The 22,743-nt window shown below is 32.9% G+C and overlaps 2 protein-coding genes across 14 annotated transcripts in view; one reads left to right on the top strand and one right to left on the bottom strand.

Moving 5' to 3' along the window:
* Positions 1 to 207: 207 nt before the first annotated feature.
* LOC139481990 (dopamine beta-hydroxylase-like) overlaps positions 208 to 22,743 on the bottom strand; it is a 54,011-nt gene continuing 31,475 nt past the window's right edge. The window contains exons 2-9 of one of the 2 annotated variants that reach the window (XM_071265613.1): positions 15,011 to 15,145; positions 11,129 to 11,261; positions 10,592 to 10,690; positions 9,865 to 10,035; positions 3,465 to 3,637; positions 2,958 to 3,201; positions 2,144 to 2,240; positions 208 to 791 (exon numbers count right to left, since the gene is read on the bottom strand). In XM_071265613.1, the coding sequence (XP_071121714.1) occupies positions 266 to 791; positions 2,144 to 2,240; positions 2,958 to 3,201; positions 3,465 to 3,637; positions 9,865 to 10,035; positions 10,592 to 10,690; positions 11,129 to 11,261; positions 15,011 to 15,073 (1,506 nt within the window). In that variant the 5' untranslated portion in view covers positions 15,074 to 15,145 and the 3' untranslated portion in view covers positions 208 to 265. Of the gene's footprint in view, positions 792 to 2,143; positions 2,241 to 2,957; positions 3,202 to 3,464; positions 3,638 to 9,864; positions 10,036 to 10,591; positions 10,691 to 11,128; positions 11,262 to 15,010; positions 15,286 to 22,743 lie in introns of those variants that run through there. The other variant, XM_071265612.1, reaches the window with a different exon arrangement.
* LOC139481985 (nucleolar and coiled-body phosphoprotein 1-like) overlaps positions 20,913 to 22,743 on the top strand; it is a 71,279-nt gene continuing 69,448 nt past the window's right edge. For 5 of the 12 annotated variants that reach the window (XM_071265604.1, XM_071265585.1, XM_071265578.1 and 2 more), the window contains exon 1: positions 20,928 to 21,030. The gene's annotated coding sequence lies outside the window, so the exon portion shown is untranslated. Of the gene's footprint in view, positions 21,031 to 22,743 lie in introns of all 12 variants that reach the window. The other 7 variants (XM_071265584.1, XM_071265582.1, XM_071265576.1 and 4 more) reach the window with 3 other exon arrangements.

Genomic DNA, 22,743 nt, shown 5'->3' with positions numbered 1-22,743 from the left:
ATATAATGCCGTCTTAACAGATTTCTTTTCAAGATATATGTCATAGTTTATTTAAACAGCAATCATGTATAGTATTATTTGTTTCAATGTCTTTCCAAATAGAGAACTCTATCTTAAAATTAATTCTGTAAGTTTTTGGTTATTATATTATCTTTTGACCTTTCAAAAGTTCTATATACAACTTTAAGTATTAAATCCATTTTTTTTTATTTTACATTAAACCTGATGATATATACAATATATTAAGTGTAAAGTGTCAACCACATCACGTTAGAACTGTTCCTATGTCAGAAAAAATGGTATCTGGAACCAGTCCCTTGTAAAATTCCTCACATTTCGTTAAAACATCGTACAAAGCCATCAGTTGTGTATTGGCTTTAACTAGTCTTGTCTCTTTCCATAGATCGTATATGTCACCTTGCAAACAGGGATCTTGTCGAACTTTCCCGATCATTCGCAAACACAGGGGAGAACACGATTTGTCTTGTCCACAGTTTCGGATTACAGTATCTACTAACGTGCGGTTTGTGGTGGCTAAATTGGAAATAAAGCTTCGAAAATGACATCCAAATACAGGAGCATCGATCATGATCTCGCATAGAGGAACAGATCTATAATTCTGGCAGTGATGTGAAGGCCAGCTTTGTTTAGGGTAGTACAAAAGTAAACCTTTACACATTTCTCCTCGCCATGACACATCCCACTCTACGGTATCATTTTCTGAGGTAGAATTGTATTCACATGTCATCTTCAGCATGTCTCCTGGCAATAACTGGATTGGTTGTTTATACCTGGAAAAAGAGTCAAAGATGAAAATATTTTGCGCTTTTGGATCTTTTTTATTTATTAATCTTTATCAGGAAAGCTCAAACCCAAACATTTGATACAAGACATTTATCTGTAAGGAGCTATGACAAAACGGACTTAAAATAAATAACCTGGTCAATTTTTCGTGTGGAGGTCTTAATTATAGTTTCTCAGTTATAATTTTTCAGTATGAGATACATCAACTATCATACTAATATATCATTCTTATAAGGATTATTTTACGAAAATACCATGCCCAGTTGAGAGGTAAAGAAATTTCCAGAGCCGTTAGTCGAAGTAAATTAGTTTACCTCTAAACCGGTAATTTTGGCAAATACCCCTTGAAAGCATGATATAATAGTTTAATTCAACCGAATGATCCGTGTATCCATCTCAACAAAACGTCTATAAGTCATCGGAAGTCGCTTAATGTCTAGACATGGTATTTCCTATCTGCCATGGTATTTGCTAGCGAACACCCCGGCACATGGAACTAATAACAATTACACCGCGACAGAGAAAAGAAAATCTCTATATATAGAAAATTTGTGAAAATACCATTTCTTTCATCCAATAAAAGTACAGCATTACTACATAATGTGGAATTATTCCATAAATTTTCAGTAAATCTATCAAAACCAATATGAATATTTATGAAAATCAAGAGACGGCATCACTATTCAAGAGAGTCGTATTCTTGATATTTTTAAATGCATCTTTTGTAGAAACAAGAATTCAAAGCTATCATATTTTTTTCTAAAATTTGAACTCTGTAAACCTATATGTTTGAAATTTTACTGTTGAAAATACTGCAATTTGGATTTTCTTATTGCAAACACCCTGTCCCAGAGTTAAATATCAATCATATGGTATATTGTCAACAAATATCAAGATATATATATATATAATTACATTAGATGTATGTTTCATTATAATATTTTATTCTGATTGGCTAACTGCACATCACGTGTTATTCCGTAAGCAGTTGTAATGCTCAATCCAACTTTTCATTCATGATAACACGTGCTCCAACAATAAAGTGCACAGGTGAATTAAATAATAAAATATATAAAATTCGTGTTTCGTGATCATAGCTAAAAAATGTAATTATAAGTATTGAATGCTTCTTTTTGTAACTTTATAGGGTTGTAAAAGCGTTGACCGTGCGTACATTTTTAGAATGAAGCGCTTCCGCGCTTCATACAAAATGTACTTCGGTCAACGCTTTTACACCCCAATAAATTTACAAAAAGAAGCATTCAATTCTTAAGTAATATACGGTCAACATAATACAGACACAGTTGTACAATATATTTCAAAAATACAAATTGCGTACCAAAAATAATGTGGATGAACAACTTTATAATTAGTATCATTTGTGACAATTTGCTGCAGTTTACCACCTCTATGGATCTCTATTTTTTGTTTCCGACCTAAAAAAATAAATAATAATACGTTAATATTTTACAATGCAAGATCACGATATAATTATAAAGTGTACAACTTAGAGCAGTAAAGAGCTGTTTAATCTGGTATTGGTTGATCGGGGATCAAATCTACCTCATTTCAACCTCTGGGGATTTTTTTAAATCGTGCACACCTAATTTTAATATGATACATGTAGTATAAAAAGTGTTCGTTTATACAGGTTTGCTCAATTCCTTTCCGAAATATATATCGAAATGGTTTTTTTTATGTAGCGGGGTTGCTTCCCGTCCTTAGTATACAGGTAGAACAGATAAAGCCAGTCTTAATCAACTGAGCTAGGGAATCGATTATTTGGCTCAATGGGTAAACGCACTGACTGTCACGCAGGCGACTGGGTTTGAATCCCGGTGACCCTGGTGGTGACCCTGGTGGTGACGATATAAATTTGTAGAGTAGATACATGTACATGCTCTCCGGTTATAATGTATTCCACTTTTCCCGCCTTTTTTCCCCCTTCGAAATAGTCATTCTTGACTGAGATTTATCAAATGTTTACTTATATGAGAATCACGACGGATGCCACACGTGAAGAGGGATATAATTGCCCTTCTGGAGCACAGTTCAGTTTAAAGACTCATATAGTTAGTCATAAACATGTATTCGATTTTCAAACATACATGTAACTGCTAAGTCAATTTTAAAGATTTGTAATACAAACTCACCTAGCCTGTGCATATGATTCATACCAAGTACAATGTAGATTGGAGATGCAACCTGCAAGACAGTACAATCCCCTGGGCATGCGCTTACAACTTCAAAAGATTCTCTTCCGGGTGGGACTGAAAAATGTGTCACTTCTAAAGGTGAAACTCCTGCATCAAACCTCCTGAGTTTTGGTGTGTAATATAAGGTCATCCCGGAACTGTCGGTATATCCTTGACGACGGGTAGGATTATAGTACTGAAACTATAGAAATTGTAATATGACATGAATATGTCTTCCAACTTAAGACTGAATTAATAAAAGATGGAGAGACGTATTTATAAAAGTTGTTTCCGAATCCCATATTTGAACTTTATGTAACATTGTAATATATATCTTGTAATTTTTCATAAAGGCATAATTATTGGAAAAAAGTTGTGCAGTAGCGTGGAAAACGCTGAATCAGCGTTGTGTTATTGTCAGACTGACAAAATATAACCAATACAATGTTAACAATTGATACATACAGCTACCATGACTTGTCTAAATCCTTTAATACCAATCCTCACTCCAGCTTCAGCAGGCATACACGTCTGGGGAACGCCTGCTGTGTACCCTGTAATGATTTCTTGACAAGGAGTTGTAGGTATTCCATTACAAAGATATGCTCTGTCTGTTCTATTGAATTGCCTTCTGGGATCTGAAACAATAACCAAACATTGATTGTAAGTTTACATTCCATTCTTTTGATATAGGTATGATGGATTTGTTGTACCCTGAACATTGTATGCTTTTCCTGTGAAGAGGTATGAATATTTCAGTTATAATTTCTTGTTTTATTGACGCTATTATGATTTGGATGACCGTAATGGTATAAATGTGGCACAGATGACCATGAAGGTAAACGGACAGAAAGTCACAGGACAAAAAGTCGCAGGACATAAAGTCACAAAAGTGGTAGGACAAAAAGTCACAGGACGAAAAGTCACAAAATAATATGTTGACAATTGTTTGAATATGTAAGAGAAATGCCTTGAAATATTTACGTTTTAATACATAATAATATATTCATATAAAGGTTTAGGAAATGTGTCATTATACTTGAAAAATAGAGATTTATTTAGTTTTAATCGTGCAAAAGAAAGATTTCTTGGAACCATGAAGCCATTTAAGTGCCAAGCCACTTTGACATTTTGGTTTTTTTTAACAATTATTTAATCATCTTTGATATTTTTTTGATAAATGTTGTTTACAAAGATGGTTTATATACAATAGTTCAAGAAAAATACAAAAATGTTTTTGTAGAAATAAGCGTTTTTTTATTCAAAGAAAATAATCAGAAAAAATGAATAGTGACTTTTTGTTCTGTGACTTTTTGTCCGTGACTTTTTGTCTGTGACTTTTTGTCCTGTGACATTCGACCATGAATATAGAAGCCAACACTTTCGTTATCTTTTAACTATTGTGACATCATCGGAATTCCAATTGCCATGACGGTTATCACGAGCGGAGCAGAAACAGAACACCGTTCTAAAGTATCCAACTTCATTTATTTTTTTTAGCTACGTGTTCTTTGAATCTTTATTTCGTTGTGTTGTATGTTGATAATTATTGTTAGACTTTTGGTCATTATGCTTTTGGCATTCAACCACGAACTGATTGCTTAATACTGTAGTGTAAGGTAAAATTTAAAGGTCCCGTGATAACAAGAAGTGGTACAATTTAAAAAACAAAACCAACAGAAAACGAAACATATTAATGGCATGAAAACGGCAACTATAGCGACGACCACTGGACAAGAGGCAACTGTTTTAGATATGAACATATAAAATGCAGAACGATTAAACATGCTTGAATGCGCCCAAATTCACCCCTGGTATATATTCTTTAGGTTTGATATAAGATGTTTATTGAGGCAATCATTCATGGTGAGCATTACCTAATAACATAGTAACCATTCATAATGAAAAGTGCATTGAAACAGTATGGAAAATTTTGCATTTATTATTATTGAGTAAAAGAAATCAATATGCAAAGGAAATAACAATTATGATTTCCTTTTTTTTTTTTTGACGAGAAATAATAATGGTAAACGGTAGATAATCCAAAGTAAATAATTTTTCATCATTCATCTCAAATGCACTAGACGTCCGATACCTTTAAATTCACGGCCGACACTCGGCTAACCGAGAGATTGGTCGGTTAATCTATATTGAGTATGTGGCTATATTGGCGGTGGGTCTGTTAATCGGGTTGGCTAAAGTCTGTTAATCAGGTGTTATCGAGGAAATCATTGGAAATTCTGCATGTTTCATTGTATAACTTTTTAAATATATGTTTATCATAAAAATTATTCATGTCTAACAAAACAATTCAATGTACTGAATCCTGTGGTGTAATTATTATTTTTCTAGCTTCGATGTACGATCTATAAAATGAAAAGGCGTCTTACTCATCAATAAATTTATACACATTTTACACACACAAAATGTATACAAAAAGACACGTTGGTTGAATTTACTTGCATGCGATATTTTGAACATCGAACAAAGACAGGCATTATGTTTGTCAACCAAATTGATATCATTGTGTGAAAAATCTACACAAAAATCTGTATTTTGGTGACATAAATCAATCTTTATTTAAAACCTGGTCTGTTAATGGGTCGGATGTATAAAACCCGGTCTGTTAATTGGTCTGTTAAGAGTTATGAATGGCAATAAAAGTATAATTTTACTACTGTATGGGGTGTTATCGGATCAAATGGGTAGGCTAAAGACGAGTGGCTAAAATATACGGAAACAACACATTAGCAATGAAACATAATATATACGGAAACACTGACATGAACAATGAATTTAGGCCATGAATATTGAAAACTGATATAAAAAAGTGTAATATTAAAGTATTATTATACATCATGTTAAAATGCCATATTTTGATTGCCTAATACGAAGGTGTTAATTTACTTTATCATATACTTAGACTAAATAACATATGATTTTTACCGTATGATAATAGCATTAAATTAAAGTATTTTCCATATTTTCCGAATTGGTGCTTAGCGGGCTGATATGAAAAGTTTATCACATGCTTCGATTGTTATCACATGCCTTTCCGTAACGTTATCACATGGCATTCCGGTGATACTCGGCAAATTCCGGAAAATACACCTCAATGCTACGTTTTCAGTGAAAAACATTACAAAGTAGTGTACAAAACAACTATTTGAATAGTGGAAAATATATTGTGTAAAATGATTAAATTAAATTAAAAAAAAAGAAAAAAAAATTAAATAAATGCAGTTTTTAAGTTTTTCTGAAACATAATTTAGAAAGTTACTTTAAAAAGTTGACTTTTCCAAACAATGCTCATTATGTATGTTGTTGAATTATTTTTTGTCGATTCGTCAATATTTAAATGATTTTTTTTCCTCAGTTGAGGCATATGATAGAAAGATTTCATATTGAATGTATCAAATTTTGGGTCCAACATCCGTGAACTTTTTACTCTTTCAACTTCTTTTCGGGAACCACGTAGAAGGATCAATATATGAATCTGTTATTTTTCTCTACTGTTGAAGCATATGATAAAAAGATCATAACATGTCATTTTTCATATCGCATGTATTATCAGCCCTCGGTCAATATCAGCCCTCGAGCCATGCGGCTCTTGGGCTGATATTGAACCTAGGGCTGATAATACATGCGATATGAAAAATGCCATGTAATAATCTGATACTATCACATGGCTGAGCGGGTGACAATTTTTGGGATGTCACCCTCTCGGCTAGACCAATCAAAAATCGGCAGTTTAAACGACAATGAATTGAATCTACATCAAGTTATTTTATAGACAATGCTTAAAGTTCTAATTTACTATACAACGAAGCGTGGAACGACTCAAACTTATTTCTTTTACAATTGTTGGGAAAACGTATTTCACTTGTTAATATTTTTACTTTAAAACCTATAAATCATTGTGTGTTATGCTTATTGTTGATATTAAACGCATTCGTTCACCATCGAAGGGTTTCAACTGGTGATGTACATTTCATCATGTTCATTGTGATGTATATTTCTCAGTCAGATATGAGGCCTTTTGAAAGGGGTATTTACCCAAAATTTAAATAAAATAAATAACAATAACAAAATAACAACAATTGAAAATATTTTGTTTCTTGAAAGCAGAGCTTTTTTCCCGTTTCGAGCCTAATCCTTGTATCGTTAATATGTCAAGTCAATGCACTACTATCGTCTATTTACTTCACTTCAGATGATTTTTCAAATACCCGTTACGCTGTCAAGTACGTGACTACATAGAAAATACTTTATAATAAAACTCATCTGTTAAGAAAATGATGATAGGACATTCAGTATAATAAATCAAATATCACATAGCTGAGAGGGTGATAGAGCAGATCGGTATCCCTCGAAAAAACATTTTCAACCTTGGCTTCGCCGCGGTTGACAATGTTTTCTCGGGACCCAATCTGCTCTATCACCCTCTCAGCTATGGGTTATTTATATCTTATCACATATTTGTTACGGATACGGATACATTTTTAAGATTTACCTGTTATGTTTCATTAAATTGTTATAATTGAACTTTTTTTCCCTCTTTTCTCCACTTAAATATGTGATAAATAGCTTAAAGATTATAACATGTTTTTCCATATTTGCCCTGGTATCATCCCTCGACCCATATCGGCCGTCGGCTAAAGCCTCGAAGCCGATATGGGAGTCTCGGGATGATACCAGGGCTAATATAGAAAAGGGCATGTTATAATCTATTAATATTGATTTCATCCAAGAATGGTCGCATATATCATGTGGATTCTGTTTAGGTTGTCATGAATGACACTAATTTGTATCGTAATTGGTATTTACCAGTATATAAATCAGAGATAAACGTCGTAATGTGACTAAACATCAGTAAGTAAAATATATTGGGATGCTAGAATATATAAAGAATAAAGAAATAATAATGAGTAAGATAAAATAAAATGTAGAGAACAGTAACAGACAATTTAAAGAATATAGAAATAAACAACACCCCCAATCCGGACCCTCATTGTATACACGAAAATCTGGATGGAAACACAGAATATATAGATTAATAGATAAGGACAGTAGGAAGTGATGCATTAATAAAAAAAGATAGAAAAAAATAATAACTGTTTGAGAATAAAGACATGAAACACCCCTGGGTGTTGAAACAGTAACGGATTGCTATGTACTCATATTGGTAATAAATGCTAAAAGTTTACATGCGGACAACTGCAGTTCTCCTCTGCACTTATGTAGAAAGGAACTAAACGGAATAAAATAAATTAAAACTTAATATAACCAAATGTAGCTGCATTCGCTCCATTCCATTTACTTCTTTGGACTGATTTGTAAACAACAGATGATTCAGTAATAGAAGAAAAGAACCAATCGGATGATGTTGACGATTTAGAGTTTAACGTCCAGTGACAAATATCATGTGCATTTGAGAACGACAACACGTTATATGTACCATGTGTTGTATTAGAAAGACACTTTCGGACGGATTTGAGAACGTGCTACTTTGAACAAACACAAAAATTAAGGCTGAAGAAAACGTTAATGATAGATTCATGCATATTCCAGCAGGCAATCCATATCCATATATTGAAATGACACACCCCTTAATAAAATGCAAAGGAAGTCAAAATAAAAATGATCTTACTAGAAGGATGATGTTGCAGCGTATTGTCATTTTTTTTACTCAAGAGCATCTCATTCTTAACTTTTTCAAAGGGAAAATATAAAGGTTGCACAACTATTGTCGTGGCTAAATAACTCTTAACTGACACACATTCAATTGTCCAACCCATTAACAAATTTTATTCCCATAATGTTCACTAAAACGTGGTATTACTCACGTTATATTACAATTATGAAATATTTACTAATTTCAATTTATATTTTAGAACCAAAGTACGATTTTGTGTCCTTTAAATGATATCTAAAATTGTTTTTTTCGCCTTTCACTACAAAAATTGCTATGCGTATAAGTATAAATACTACATACTTGCGCGACGCCTTTTAGTTTTACTAAAAACTACGCAGACTATGAAATGTTTTTACAGTTAGAAAATGTTCTATGATATATATCATTTTGTCAGACACTTTTCTTTTTTTGATTTGATTCTTATAATGTACCTAAAATCTGTATATTAAATAGATTTTAATATTAAAATTGTGCGTTTTACTCTTAACAGACGTATAACCAACCCGATTAACAGACCAACCGCCGATATAGCCGCATACTCAATATAGATTAACCGACCTATCTCTCGGTTAGCCGAGTGTCGGCCGTGAAATTACATGATCTTACATGCAAGTCCGATATTTATTTTGTTATGTCGCTTCTCCAGATTACGAAAAATTGTGACGTTACTGAACATGTAAGTAGACAGATACGAAAAAAAGCAGCCCGCCATGTGTTCAACAAATAAAGTTCCATCACCCTTCAATGTCATATCAGAAATTTATAGAATGAAACAAATTTGATAAAACCAAGAGAACTTTTTTGAATAGATATAAACCAGTCACCAAAGTTTCATAAAAAGTGTTCAAAGCATTTTTTAGTTATTATCCAAAAACTGGGAAAATCCACACTTTTTATGAATAAATTCCCTTACTCGAAAACGTAAAATCTAAAATTTATAAAAAACGAAAGGGAGCTGTGTCAATAGATTTAAACAATTCACCAAAGTTTTATGAAAATGGGATAAGGTGTTTTAAGTAATTGTCCGACATGTTGAAGACGGTCGGATGATCGGACAACGGTATACCATAACTTTTCCCGCGTAAAACGCCCTAAACCAAACATGGTTGAATACTGAATAGCAATAGTATCTCCATAAATACCCTCAACTAATGGTATAATTAAACTTACCACAACCGAATACAGTAATTCCATGTAATATCTGAGAGTTGTCTTTAATTGGCAAGGCAGCAATCACGTGATACTCTGCGTCACTTGGAAGACTGAATAGAGAACACACATAAGATACTCGCCTTGCAGGTACATAGGACAATGGTAGTCTTAGTGTTACATTTTTAACATCTGAAAAAAAAATCCTACACATTAGCAAGTATACACTGAAGTTGTTGACTATGTCAACTTGAAGATGAAAACATGGGCAAGGTAAGAATGATGATCGGAAAACAATACTTCATAACGGCCATTCGTCCATCGCGTCCTTTTGGGACTACTTACACCAGGAACACATAGAGCTGAACATTTGAAAGCAAGAATAAACAAGAAACGAAACAGTTGAAGCTATTCATGACCGAAAAGATCCTAAAACTAATACCCAAAATGCATCTAAGATTAATCGTGCATAACAGAGTTGAAACCTTAGATTTATTAATAATTTATAAATTCATAAACGGACAAAAAAGAAAGGTTTGTTATAAATAAAATCATCCCAGTAATGAGGTATTGACTACTGAGCTTATGACTGATAGTCCACCAACAGTGTTGTAGAAAACAACATGTTATAAATCCCGTGCTTCCGAAGTGTCTTTTCATGATTTCTAATTCAAATTATATTTTTGGGAGGTCCTAAATGGGCTTCCGTAAAAACATCATGTGCACCGTTATGCTATTGATTTACTACCTGTTCCATTTATTCCATCGCAAGCTGGCATTTCGTTGTTACACTGCAGCGAACCATTTCTGCTTTGACACGTCTCGCTGTCCCACGGCTCGCATATTCCTACAATAACAAGTGGAAATTAAAATAAATTAAGAGATGTGTATGACCCTGTCCTTAATCAGGAGGCTGTTGTCCAGTGGTTGTCGTTTATTGGTGTGGTTCCTACATTTAAATCTGTTTTTCGAAATTCTCGTTTATCGTTTTTCCTATAGATTAGACTGTTGGTTTTCCTGTTTGAATTGTTTTATACTAGTCATGTTGGTGCCCTTCATAGCTTGCTGTTTGGTATTAGCGTTGGCCCCGTGTGAAGACCGTACTTTAATCTATGATTGTTAACATTTTACACATCGTTACTTGGATTGAGACTTGTCTCATTGGCACCCTTATTACATCTTCTTATCTATAATGTTTCTGGTACATGCCTATTTTTAAAAGGAAACATACGGTATTTTAAGCATTGTCATATACGCGGAAGGTTTGGCTAGCCATAACTTGTACCTGGATGAGACAGAGGTGGATAAAGTGGTTGTTTGCTACCAGGAGTCCATAAACACCATGGGTCACCTAACTCATATCCGTTGTATCGTCCATCTTGGTCAGAATCCTTCCAGCATAAATCGGTTGTCCATTTCTATAAAAATGAAACACTGTTGTAGTATTTTTAATTGTATGATTTTTACTTTTTAAGTTTGAAAACGCGATTTAATTGTTTTATCGATGAGGGTTTGGATGGTACCCTCCATTTCTACACTTAACTTTTAACCATTTTTCTCTTTTCTTTTATTCTTTGGTCCATTTTTCTCTATTCTTTATATTTTTTACTAATTTTCTTTTCTGTATATCCTGTTCCACACCCTTGTCAATATACGGAAATAAGAATCTCGGAATGGTTGGTGTTTACGCAACATGTGAACCTCTTAAGATTGATGGTTTTTGTTTAGTGCAAGCCTGGGACTATACAAGTTAGTCCCAGTGCAAACATTTGTATAAGTTGATTGACTTATAAATGGTAAAAACATAGATCAACTACTTTTTTTTTATTAGGGATATAAAATCAATTTTTGTATCCGCATACATCAATCATCAATCCGTTTCTCCGTCCACATGTACCGAGATGTACAATGTGTGGTGTTTATAACAATGGCTAATAATTAGTCTAAACTTGTAAAAGTCAAACTATCATAAAAAGTTGGCAAATCGCTGTGAAACAAGAAAGTGTCCATAGTACACAGATACCCTATGCGAACTATCATTTGCTGTGTGTGAACAGTGGACAGTGAAATTGAGGTCAACAATAAGTTGGCATTACAATCAGAAAGATCATATCATAGGGAATATATGTACTAAGTTTTAAGTTGATTGGACTTTTAACTTCAACAAATACTACCTTGACCAAAAACTAAACCTGCAGCGGGACAGACGGACGGACGAACGGACGCACAGACTGAAAAACAGTATGCCCATAATTGGGACATAAAAAATTGAGAATGCGTCCATGAGACATAAATGATGCCTCCACTTGCATATAACATAGACATAACTCCAGAACGGTAAATAATAACTGTTGGTTGAGGAAAACTAAAGTTAGAGAACCAAAACTCATTTTGGGATGGATGGACAAACGGAAAAGAGCAACATTAATGCCCGGCATAAAAAGTGTCACAAGTTGTCAAAATTGGGAAAAGATAATGATATGTAATTTTTATTTAACGAAACCTTTACCATATGCTTATACTAATTAGTTCGTAAATGTTGGCAACGTTGGCAACGTTGGCGACGTTGGTGACGTTGGCGAACATTTACACAATCCCGTACCAGAATGTAAAATTGGCACAAGGTCATTCTAATTGTACTCAGTTTCAACTTGTATGAAATCAAATAATTTCAGTTTGTATTAACCATTTATAAATTGGTGTCCGATGTTGCTGTGTATATGAACACCGCAGTCAGATTGACACCCCTTAGAATGGTTTACAAGGGTTATTTAAAATTAGAATAGTTCCGTGCACAAGGACGATATGGACATGATAGATATAGTGAATGTCTTCAATTAAAAGTTAAAAATTAGCATTTTTCATAATTGAATAACATATGAATATTTTATTAATTACTTGTCACTTTTTGTTGTGAAATTTGACATTATATATACCGTGCTAATTTGAAGCAGGAAATTTTAAACATTGTATTCACTCAAACAATCGTGTATCGATACATTACATTTCATGATAAGGAATTTAGGCAAAACATTTATAAAGAAAATTTTGGGAAATCGGATTATCGGATTCAAATACGCGACTATATATGTTGTCATCTACAATATTTGACAGAGATACAATGATTGTATGACTACAACAACTACATGTCTTAGAATATTTGGCCGAGTTTAAAAAAGATGTACAAAAATTTGTCAAACCAACCTTGTGGATTTTAGAAAACCCCGGCAAAACCCTCAAATAACAGGACTGATCACATCGTCACAACTCGACCGATTCCGTACCTCCTGCATCTAACGGCGAGCAGCGGAATCGCCAGGGGTTTGCCAATTGAGGACTGATCGACACATTACACAATTAAAAAAAAACGTAATCTTTTGATTATTTGAATGATTGAATAGTGTTTAGCTCCACTTTCAGCATTATTGTGTTTTTTCGTGACGGTCAGTTTTACTTGATGGTTGAAACCAGAGTCAGTGGTCCGTAGAGAACCAGCATCGGCTATAGTGATGCAGTTGTACGATTTCTTACAGAATAGGCCAACCGAGGCTGCTAACAAATCTTTTGATGTGCTTTCATGGCATTCATCAATACGTTCTAGTTTTAAGTTTACAATGACATATTTTTTAAAGTTTGTATCTTATATAGGATGTTCAAACGTCTCTATAGTTTATAAATACAAATTATTTTCCATCAAGTATAAGGACATTGATAATTGGTCATTGTACTTTCTCCTGGTCGTTATTCGATGTAACAAACCATTCATATGGCAGTTTTATTGCCTATATATATGTAAATGCCAGTCCTGGGTTCATGACCTTAGAAGTATTTTGATGATTACGTTGGCCTCGGAGAATATCAGTATTTCAAAATAAAACCACACATTCACCTCATCAAAAGACAGTAATTGTATAATATTAACTTTGAACAAGAGATCTGCTAAAACGTCCATAAGCAAATGCTGCTGAATTACTCACAATTGAGGTAAACTATTGGATCGAAATACAATGAATTTAATCTGTTCAACCAAATTTTGCAATTTTCACATCCTTCTAAATATTATACCTTAAGTTTAACTTCATAGAAACCATGCAGGTATATCCTGAATTGTACATGTATCAGCTTTCTTCATGCCAATTTTAAACATACCTTTAAAAGCCTTCTAAGAAGAAAATAACTGACCTTCGAATAGAGGAACTCCAAAAATAACCCGTGGTTTTCTGGAAATCTTAAATTAGGACACTATGGAGCTCATAAATCCTCATTTTTTAATGCTAACTCATAGACAAGTAAATTTTGGCTCAAAATGGTTTAAATATATTTTTCTTTCACCCAAAGTTTCATTTCTGCAAATTTGTTGGTTAGTTTAAGTAAACAAGGACATCAAAAGCACTATTTTGTGTCAGAGTAGAGCTACTTTTACATACGTTCTACATTGGAGAGAGTAACTGGTGGTGTGGCACCTTATTGGAATAGAACGACTAAATAAGGCAACAGTAGCAAAATGTTGAAAGCATAAGAAGCTTTTTCGGGGTAGTCATATAGACGTTTTTTTCAGAGAAATTCAAACGTAAAGCTCTTCGTGCTGAAACAACGCTAGTTTATTATTGAAAGCAACATAACTTTAATGAAAGCTAATAATGAGAAAGGCAAAAGTGTAGCTTTTATGGCATTTAAAAGAGGTTTATTATAACAGTAACTTTTTGCAGATTATTAAGCGAAAGCAATTATAATCTTCCCTAATTAGGTCTTTACCAATTTTCCCCAAAAAGCATAATTCATTCACAACTATTTTAAAAATCGACTATTCTTCCGGATGCCTGCTATTTCTTTAGCAACAAATCTGATATAGTCAATTTAACAATTACTTCAGATTGGAATAATAGACAATAAAAAGAAAGTTGTCTCTTTTCTGTTGTTCCCAGACTTCTACTGGACGACATTTTCGAATCTGCATGGTTACCAATTTCTATTTTTTGTTCTTGTCGGAACTCTATACTATCATGCTTTTATATGCATATTTACCAGAAGTTCAAAATTAATCTTCTTTGTTTTTCTTTTCTTATATTGTTCTTAAACATAATCGGTCAATCATCATGCGTTATCAAAGAACATATTCAGTTTCCTTCCACATGTGGTCATTCATGATAAATATTAGCATACTTACGAATCCATTTAGTTTGAAGTCTTCACCAAATGAATTTCTCGGCCCAGAGCCCAATGGTCCCATATGACCAACGCCTTTCCATATCTGTGTGGCATCACATGGGTCTTTGACGTTTAGTCCATTTGGAATAAAGGCCTGAAATTGATAATATCCAAAACATTTATAACAAGACGAGAACAACAACACTATACTAATAATATGCATAGTACAAATGTAAAAATTTCTGTCGCTACATAAATAAACCTCGTTTCTGACAAGTATGAATAAATAAAAAGTGATTCAAGTCATTTCATTAGGACAGGTAGAACAGGTTAGATAATAATTACTCTGATGAATGTGTATTGTTGTGATACGCTCGGGAGTGTGGTCTTTTATTAGACCGATCTTAGGGATATTTTAGATGGTCATTGTCGGTATTTGAATTTTTAACCAGCATTTTTATCAGAACAAGTGTCCTTGATATACGTGTTTGTAAAATGTGCACTATAAACGTCAAAATATAATGTTTGGAATACTTATATTTGGTATATATTATGATGTTTAAACTATTTCTGGATAAAGAGATAGAGCGCACGAATAAATTCATCCACACATTTGCCAGTAATGTGAAATAAAACGAAAAATCACCATGATGGGAGTTCAGCGTCCAATGTCTGAGTAATCAACAAAACTTCAACTATATGGACACTGTTGTACACCAGACAAACACGAAGAGTCACATTTTAACGTGCGTTGTCGCAATGTAGAAGCCCAAATACCTAGACACATTACCACATTTGGTTAATGAAAAACGTAGTGTGGCGTGGTCATTTACATCAAAGATTTGATGGTCAGTTCTTAATCAGTTTAATGATCTTTCATCTTGATTAATGTGACAGTTTATACGGTACATGGGTTGCACAGTAGTGATGCAATAACATTTACTAAGTTTAATCTAAGACCATTAAGCAATGTTTAATCTAAATTAGGAACAGCTGTTTATAACTCGATCGTGTGAGAAACTTTATGTATTGGTCAGTTACATTGGAGTAGTAGCTTGAAGTAACATGGTGTTTTATAGAGCTGGAATTTAGTAACGTTTTGTATTGGAAGTTATAATTGTGAACCTAAGTCCTTCAAATATATTATATATATACATGTACTTTTTTACGATTAAACATGTGAACATTAAGAAGACTTATAGTTAAACATGCAATTCTAACAGTGACTTAATTTAAAGTGACAAATATGCGAGTGATAGTTCCCTACATTAATAACGGGCAAGATGGAGTTATCGATCCCGGATACATACATGCAATTCTAACAGTGACTTTAAAGTGACAAATATGCGAGTGATAGTTCCCTACATTAATAACGGGCAAGATGGAGTTATCGATCCCGGATACATATTCCCGAAATAATGACATGTAGTTCCAAAACACATATACACACAATAAAGCCCCGTTACAGTAGGACTATGAAATATTTTCAAAATACTCTTTGTACACAAGCCTAGTTTTTTCTTGAATAATTCAATAAATTTGGTTGGAAATCATTATCCATTATGATATCGTTTATTTTATATGCGTGAAGCTTTAAACTTGTGAATTTTCATTCTGGTTTTGACGTAGCCAGTATTTGGGTAGCAGATTTTCTGATTTTGTAATGACACATGAGATGAAGTGTTAATTATCTGAACTTGGAGGTTTTCTGCTCTCTTCCTTGTCTATCATGAGCGTTTGTTTACCTGGCAATTTCATACTCATTTCCATTAAAGTCAGTATTATAATCCAAGTCCATCACCATTGATGTTTTCCCTGAAATATGATATATTCAGTTTAGTGAAAATTTGTGGTCAAAGTTTATCAAGCAGATTTGCATGATCAAAAAATGTGATGACGTTAACATTCTTAAACTTGGATGCCTCAAATTTTTATAGTGTAAACCGACCTTAAAAGAGTGACTAAAATCATCAGAGGGACATTCAAACTCGTACGTCGAAAATAAACTGACAACGCCATGTCTTAAAAAAGAAACAAGTTGCTTTCTTTAAAGAAAGAAAAGCAATACATGAACCTAAGTCCGCTGCCTGCCTGGTCACCAAAAGATTGTTGGTGAATTTGTGTTTGCTTTTGAATTGAAATAATTGACTGTGAATATAAGAAGCCAGTTGAACGTATATATTTACAGCTTCTATTTGAATAGTTATTTTAAAGCTCGACTATTTTATTTATTACTTGGGAATGTACATAATTTTTCCGATTATAACCCTTTGGCAAATCCTAATTTCTACTAACCGGATGACTTATGCAAATTGCACAATCCTACTCAGTTTGCTTTATAATGTGGAATTCTGGATGCATTTATTTTATCTATCATATATTTTTATATTTTGTTTCCTACATGAATGCCTTTATATTCTCAACTCGTATTTGAAGCTGTCTTTACTCATGGTAGATGTTGTATGCGGTGAAACCTGTGGCATACAATTGATTGGGACCTGAAGAGACTGATTTTGGTCTCATAAAACATCTCAAATTTGAAGGATTTCCTGATTTTAATTAAATCAATTCAAACATTTTACAGGGAACTTAGTTTTGCCAAAGAATTTCTTAATTCAGAAGTTTATGAATACCTGTACACACTTTCAAAATAACCAATTTATATAAAAGGTATGTAGATATAAAAAGATACCAGAAATGAAATGATGTACGCCAGACACGATACAAAAAAAGCACCAGTGACGCTCGAATGAAAAAAGTTAAAAGGCTAAATACATTACAAAGTTAAGGAATCTATTCCTTGGGTAGACAATCCTTAGCTTTTCGAAAAGGTCAAAGTTTATAATAGGACAGTGACTCAAAAAAAAAGAAAAAAAAAAGAAACAACTCAGATCAGAATACCGTTAGAAATGATGACCGTGCTTGAAAGTCACATGTGAAGCTCTTTCTGCCGTGTCTTGAATTTAGATAACAAAAACGAAAATAAGCTTTCACGAGTGAATTTAATAGTATTGCATGCAAGTAGTACCTTAGCGCACGAAATAGTAAATAGAAAGCATCTCACTGATACTAAGGAAAAGAATACGCATTTGCATCATCACATATCTTAATCTAATGGTTGAATTCGAATGTCAAACGGTCTACATTAAATGTTTTGACTCCGGATTCATTGACATTTTATCCGGAATTTTTGAGAACGCAAACCGATAGTGTGCTTTTGAAATGTGATCTATAATGTGAATGAATCAAGAGGTGTAGGATAGTTGGTCAACACAATGAATACAATTTTCAAAACCGTACCATATAGTACAAATATGTAGATGCTATACGGTTAAACTATTAAAACAAACAAACAAAAACTGAATTAAAATTTTATAAAAAACTAACGTTCCTGTTAGTATTTTTTTTTTCAAATTCTTTTGAATATATATAATATCAATAAACACAAACGTCAAGTATTTACGGATGGACAGTTTATTTATCGAATGAATCTACTTTTAAATTCTAACATTTCACTATGTGAATATATAACTATACAAAATATAAGCAAATACTTCTAAATCCATACTAAAACGGTATAAAATAATCAACATTATGGTGTTAATTAAAAAAAAATTGTGATTATTGTAAATTATTTTTACGGTTGTTGTGAGTTGCAAGGATTTAAAATCATGCTTTATGAATTGAAAACACACAAGTATTTTTATTCACGACCGTTTAAAATTTAAATATTTACTAAATCTATCTTACTTTCCGTTTTATGGATATATTACAATACAAAAAAATAAATAATAATTACTCATAAAACCTAAAGACTAAACTGGTATGAAATAATTAACGTAGAAATATAATGATTATTGTTTATAAACATTTTTTTTTTGTAGGATGCAAGAATTTATTTAGATTTAATTTTTGTGTTTCCTTTACAAATAAATATTTAAAAATACCAAAGCACAGTATCTTGTAATATAAAATACTTATTTCTTAATTGCAACTCTGAAAATATTGTGATTTCAATCATTGTTAGTTTCTTCAGAAACATAAATACAGTATATATTTTGTATATATTTCTTTGATTCCGATTGAATTAAATCCTTTTGATAAGAATATTATCTTTCTGTTTTCCGATCTAATATCAATATTTTAACCAGAATCTTCTCTCCCGTAAGTCTATGATGAAATACACACTCAGTATCCCGTGGTTAAATCTTCAAACATAATTAGTTCACATGTTATCGAGACAACGTTATAATTGACCCAGATACACACAGTGTACAGTGGTCGTTTTAAAACAAATATAATTGCGTCGTCAAGGGCCATCAATGGACCATATCAAAGACGTACTGATAACAACCTGTTAAGACCTGTATAAATGACCGAAAACTTTCGAGACGTTCCGAGAATTTTATTCTGACTTCCGGCCGAGAGATATCGAGTGGCCCATAGACACATCCAAAACTCGCCAATATATAAGCATGAACCCCTCAGGGGGTTCATGCAAAAAGGCAAACAGAAAAACATTAGTACAGCAAAACAACGTAACAAACTAAAGACAAATTGAGCAACACGAACCCCATTAAAATCTGGATATGATCTCAGGTGCTCCGAACGAGTAAGCAGATCCGGTTCCACATGCGGCACCTGTCAGTGTTTATGATAGTACAGACTCGGTAATGACTCTTATTCGGTAACTTAATCTGAGCCTCACATGATTTTATTTTCCAGAAAGAATTTCTCCTAAATTTATTCAAAACGAGTTCAATTTTATAACGTCTTCTCCATCTTTTCTCCACAACAAAATTTAATTCTATACTAAATACCAATGTACATATTTTTTAATCACTTGTTGTTTTTCTTTCTTGTAAATATCACCTAGTGTTCTACAAATTTAAAGATAATTTTTTGTTCATATTTTTTAATCACTGCATATACTCACGCATGCAACAGTTCGTAATCTTCAATACTAACGAAGCTGTAACTGTATACCAGAAGAAGAAGAAGTCTTTCAATCTTTGGTATTTACAGAAGCTTTTTTGTTTGATCGGTAAAACTGTAACTATATTCGAACTGAATTTCCAGATTTTCAAAGTGTATACGAATTATAACAAACTACTGATTATACTCTAAAAAGTCCGAGGCACAGGCTCCGGAACACAACTGAGAAAGGCCTTCACGTCCTCCAGCATTTGGACCAACACACCAGATCTTCTGCCAGTGCACATATATTATTGCGATCGGATCCTGTACTGAGTAAAATACAGATACAGAGCAAAGGCTCCGTGTTCAAGACCGATAATGGTTTACTTTTATCATGAAAGTTGTGACTTGGATGGAGAGTTGTCTCATTGGCACTCATACAATATCTTCTTGTGTCTACATAAAATCCTAACAAGTAGGGTTTCTACTTTTCTGTTTATATGTATATTAACAATTATACCTATGTATAACATTAACTGATCATCACGTTTAAACTAGGTAAACATATTCAATTTAATTTTAAAATTATGATATATCGGAATGTATTTTCGTGCGAAATCTTATTGATTTTGTTTTTATAAGCATCTATTCCTTGCAAAAACTACATTTATCCGTGCATTGAAAAAAAAAGAATATGCCATTTTTATAATATATATATATTTTTTTTAATTCTCAGTCATTTTATTTCAATTTTGATTGATTGATTGTTATTTGCGTTACAAAGTGGTAAAGATTTCCTGACGATTTTTCATTTTTATAGTTATAATTCTATATTACAAATCCTTGATATCAAACACTTAAAAAATGACCAATTCAGTTTACCATATATCAAGGATTTGTATAGTACAAATCCTTGCATATATAAAACAAAAAGTTTCTATAATGATTTTCCGGATGTTATTTTCCGATTTCGACATTAGTTTAGAATTTGTTTTGTTCCCTCTAGACTTTACATTTTATGATCAGAAAGCTCCTGAAAATTTCCGAAAGGAAGGGGCGGGAACGACTCGCTGCACTAATCAAGTGTAGGAAATAAGTCGTTTTTCTCTTTACAGATTAATGGTAAATGTATAAGATATGTAATAGATCCAAAGATTAACTTTTAATATGATATATTTTAAAAACAAGAATGCATTTTTCTGTCACATGAGGAATTAATAGGCAAATAATGTTGACCGGTGGCGGTGTAAAAAGAGGAAGAGACCACTAAAACGGTTCAAAAATCAAAAACAAATAAAATCAGACAGCACCATGATCGAAAAAAAATTCCCAGACTAATAGATTATTAAACCAATGAACACTGCACAGAAAAATAAAGATTGGACAACACAAAGACAACGAAAAACCATGTTTAAACTCTATTGATACTCTGTGGTTGCAGGGTAAGCAGTTTCTGCTTGGCCAGTTTCACCAAGTCCAAATAATTATGAGGTCTTAAAAGGCTATTCTAATTTTTTTCTTTGACGCCTTACTTCGACTTGACGCCTTACTTCGTCGAAGTAAGGCGTCAAAGAAAAAAATTAGAAAAGCCTTTTAAGACGTCATAATTATTTGGACTAATAATTATGATGTCTTGGAAGGCTATTTTAAATTTTTGCTTTGACGCCTTCCTGCGACGATGTAAGGTGTCAAAGAAAAAAAATATAATAGCCTCTCAAGATGTCATAATTATTTGGACTACAGTTTCACCCATCATGTCGCTTTGTGCAAGCAAATTTTTTCCCCTTCATAATGACTATCATGGTGCAAATATTCATGTAAATACCCCACCTGTATCATTTATTGTAAAGATTAAGGAAGACTTTCTATTATCTAGTGGCTAGATAAATAAATAGCAGTCACTTTTGTGTCTACCAATGAATATTTCAGGCAAAATAGTCCCACCAGTATTCCTAATTTTGTTGTTTTAATAGAAGAGATTTTTTTGTTGTTTACAAGATCCTCTTGTGCTTTCAAAGTCCAATCAATATTTTGGAAAGTTGGCAGGTATACACACTTTAGAATGGAGTGCAAAAGTATAGAGACTAACTGTAGAAATTAAAGTATTAGGTATATATACATGTATTTTATGAGAATTTTATAGAACAAAATTTAATGTTCTGAATAGCTGAGTTGTTTTTCAACATCAGGAAACAGAACAGAAGCAGTCTTCATTGTAAACTTTTAAATCTAAAATCCTGGTCAGGAGCCCAATTTTTAGAAAACCTTAGTTACAATCTGTTGGCCTGTAGAAGTGATTCTTACAGCCTCAAACACAATTTTACAAGTTTGGGATGCTCAGACTATCTTTCCAGCCTTCACGACGAGTGGCAGCCCAGGCAGCCTAGGCTGGTAAAATTGCTCTCAGGCCTGTAAAAATCAGACCTACAGGCCAACAGAATCTAACTAAAAATTTTCAAAAATTGAGCTGCAGGCCTGTAGATTTAGCAGTTCAACGTGAAGACTGTTATCTTTCATGTGAAGACTGCAGAGGAACCCCCTACCTGATCCTCATTCCGTTGTTATTTCTGTTGCCTTTTAAGAACTTTTAACATATATTTTATTATTGGTGTGCTCTATATTTCTTGAGGGTTTCAGAGAATAACATTAAAGTTTCAGGGCTTTCTAAAAGTTTAATTTGAAAAGCCACATATTCCTTGCTAAGTGAAAACAAGATATTTTCTACAAATTGGAATCTATATCTAGAATTAGTAGAAACACAGACTTGGTTCATACTTATTTTATTTGTACCAGTTCATTTTTTGAAAGAACAAAAAAGAAACCCTGTACCACCAT

This window comes from Mytilus edulis, chromosome 7 (genome assembly GCF_963676685.1).
Source record: "Mytilus edulis chromosome 7, xbMytEdul2.2, whole genome shotgun sequence".
Lineage (NCBI taxonomy): Eukaryota > Metazoa > Mollusca > Bivalvia > Mytilida > Mytilidae > Mytilus > Mytilus edulis.
Note: the sequence above shows the minus strand (reverse complement) of the source record. Positions and strands in the feature narration are given on the sequence as shown.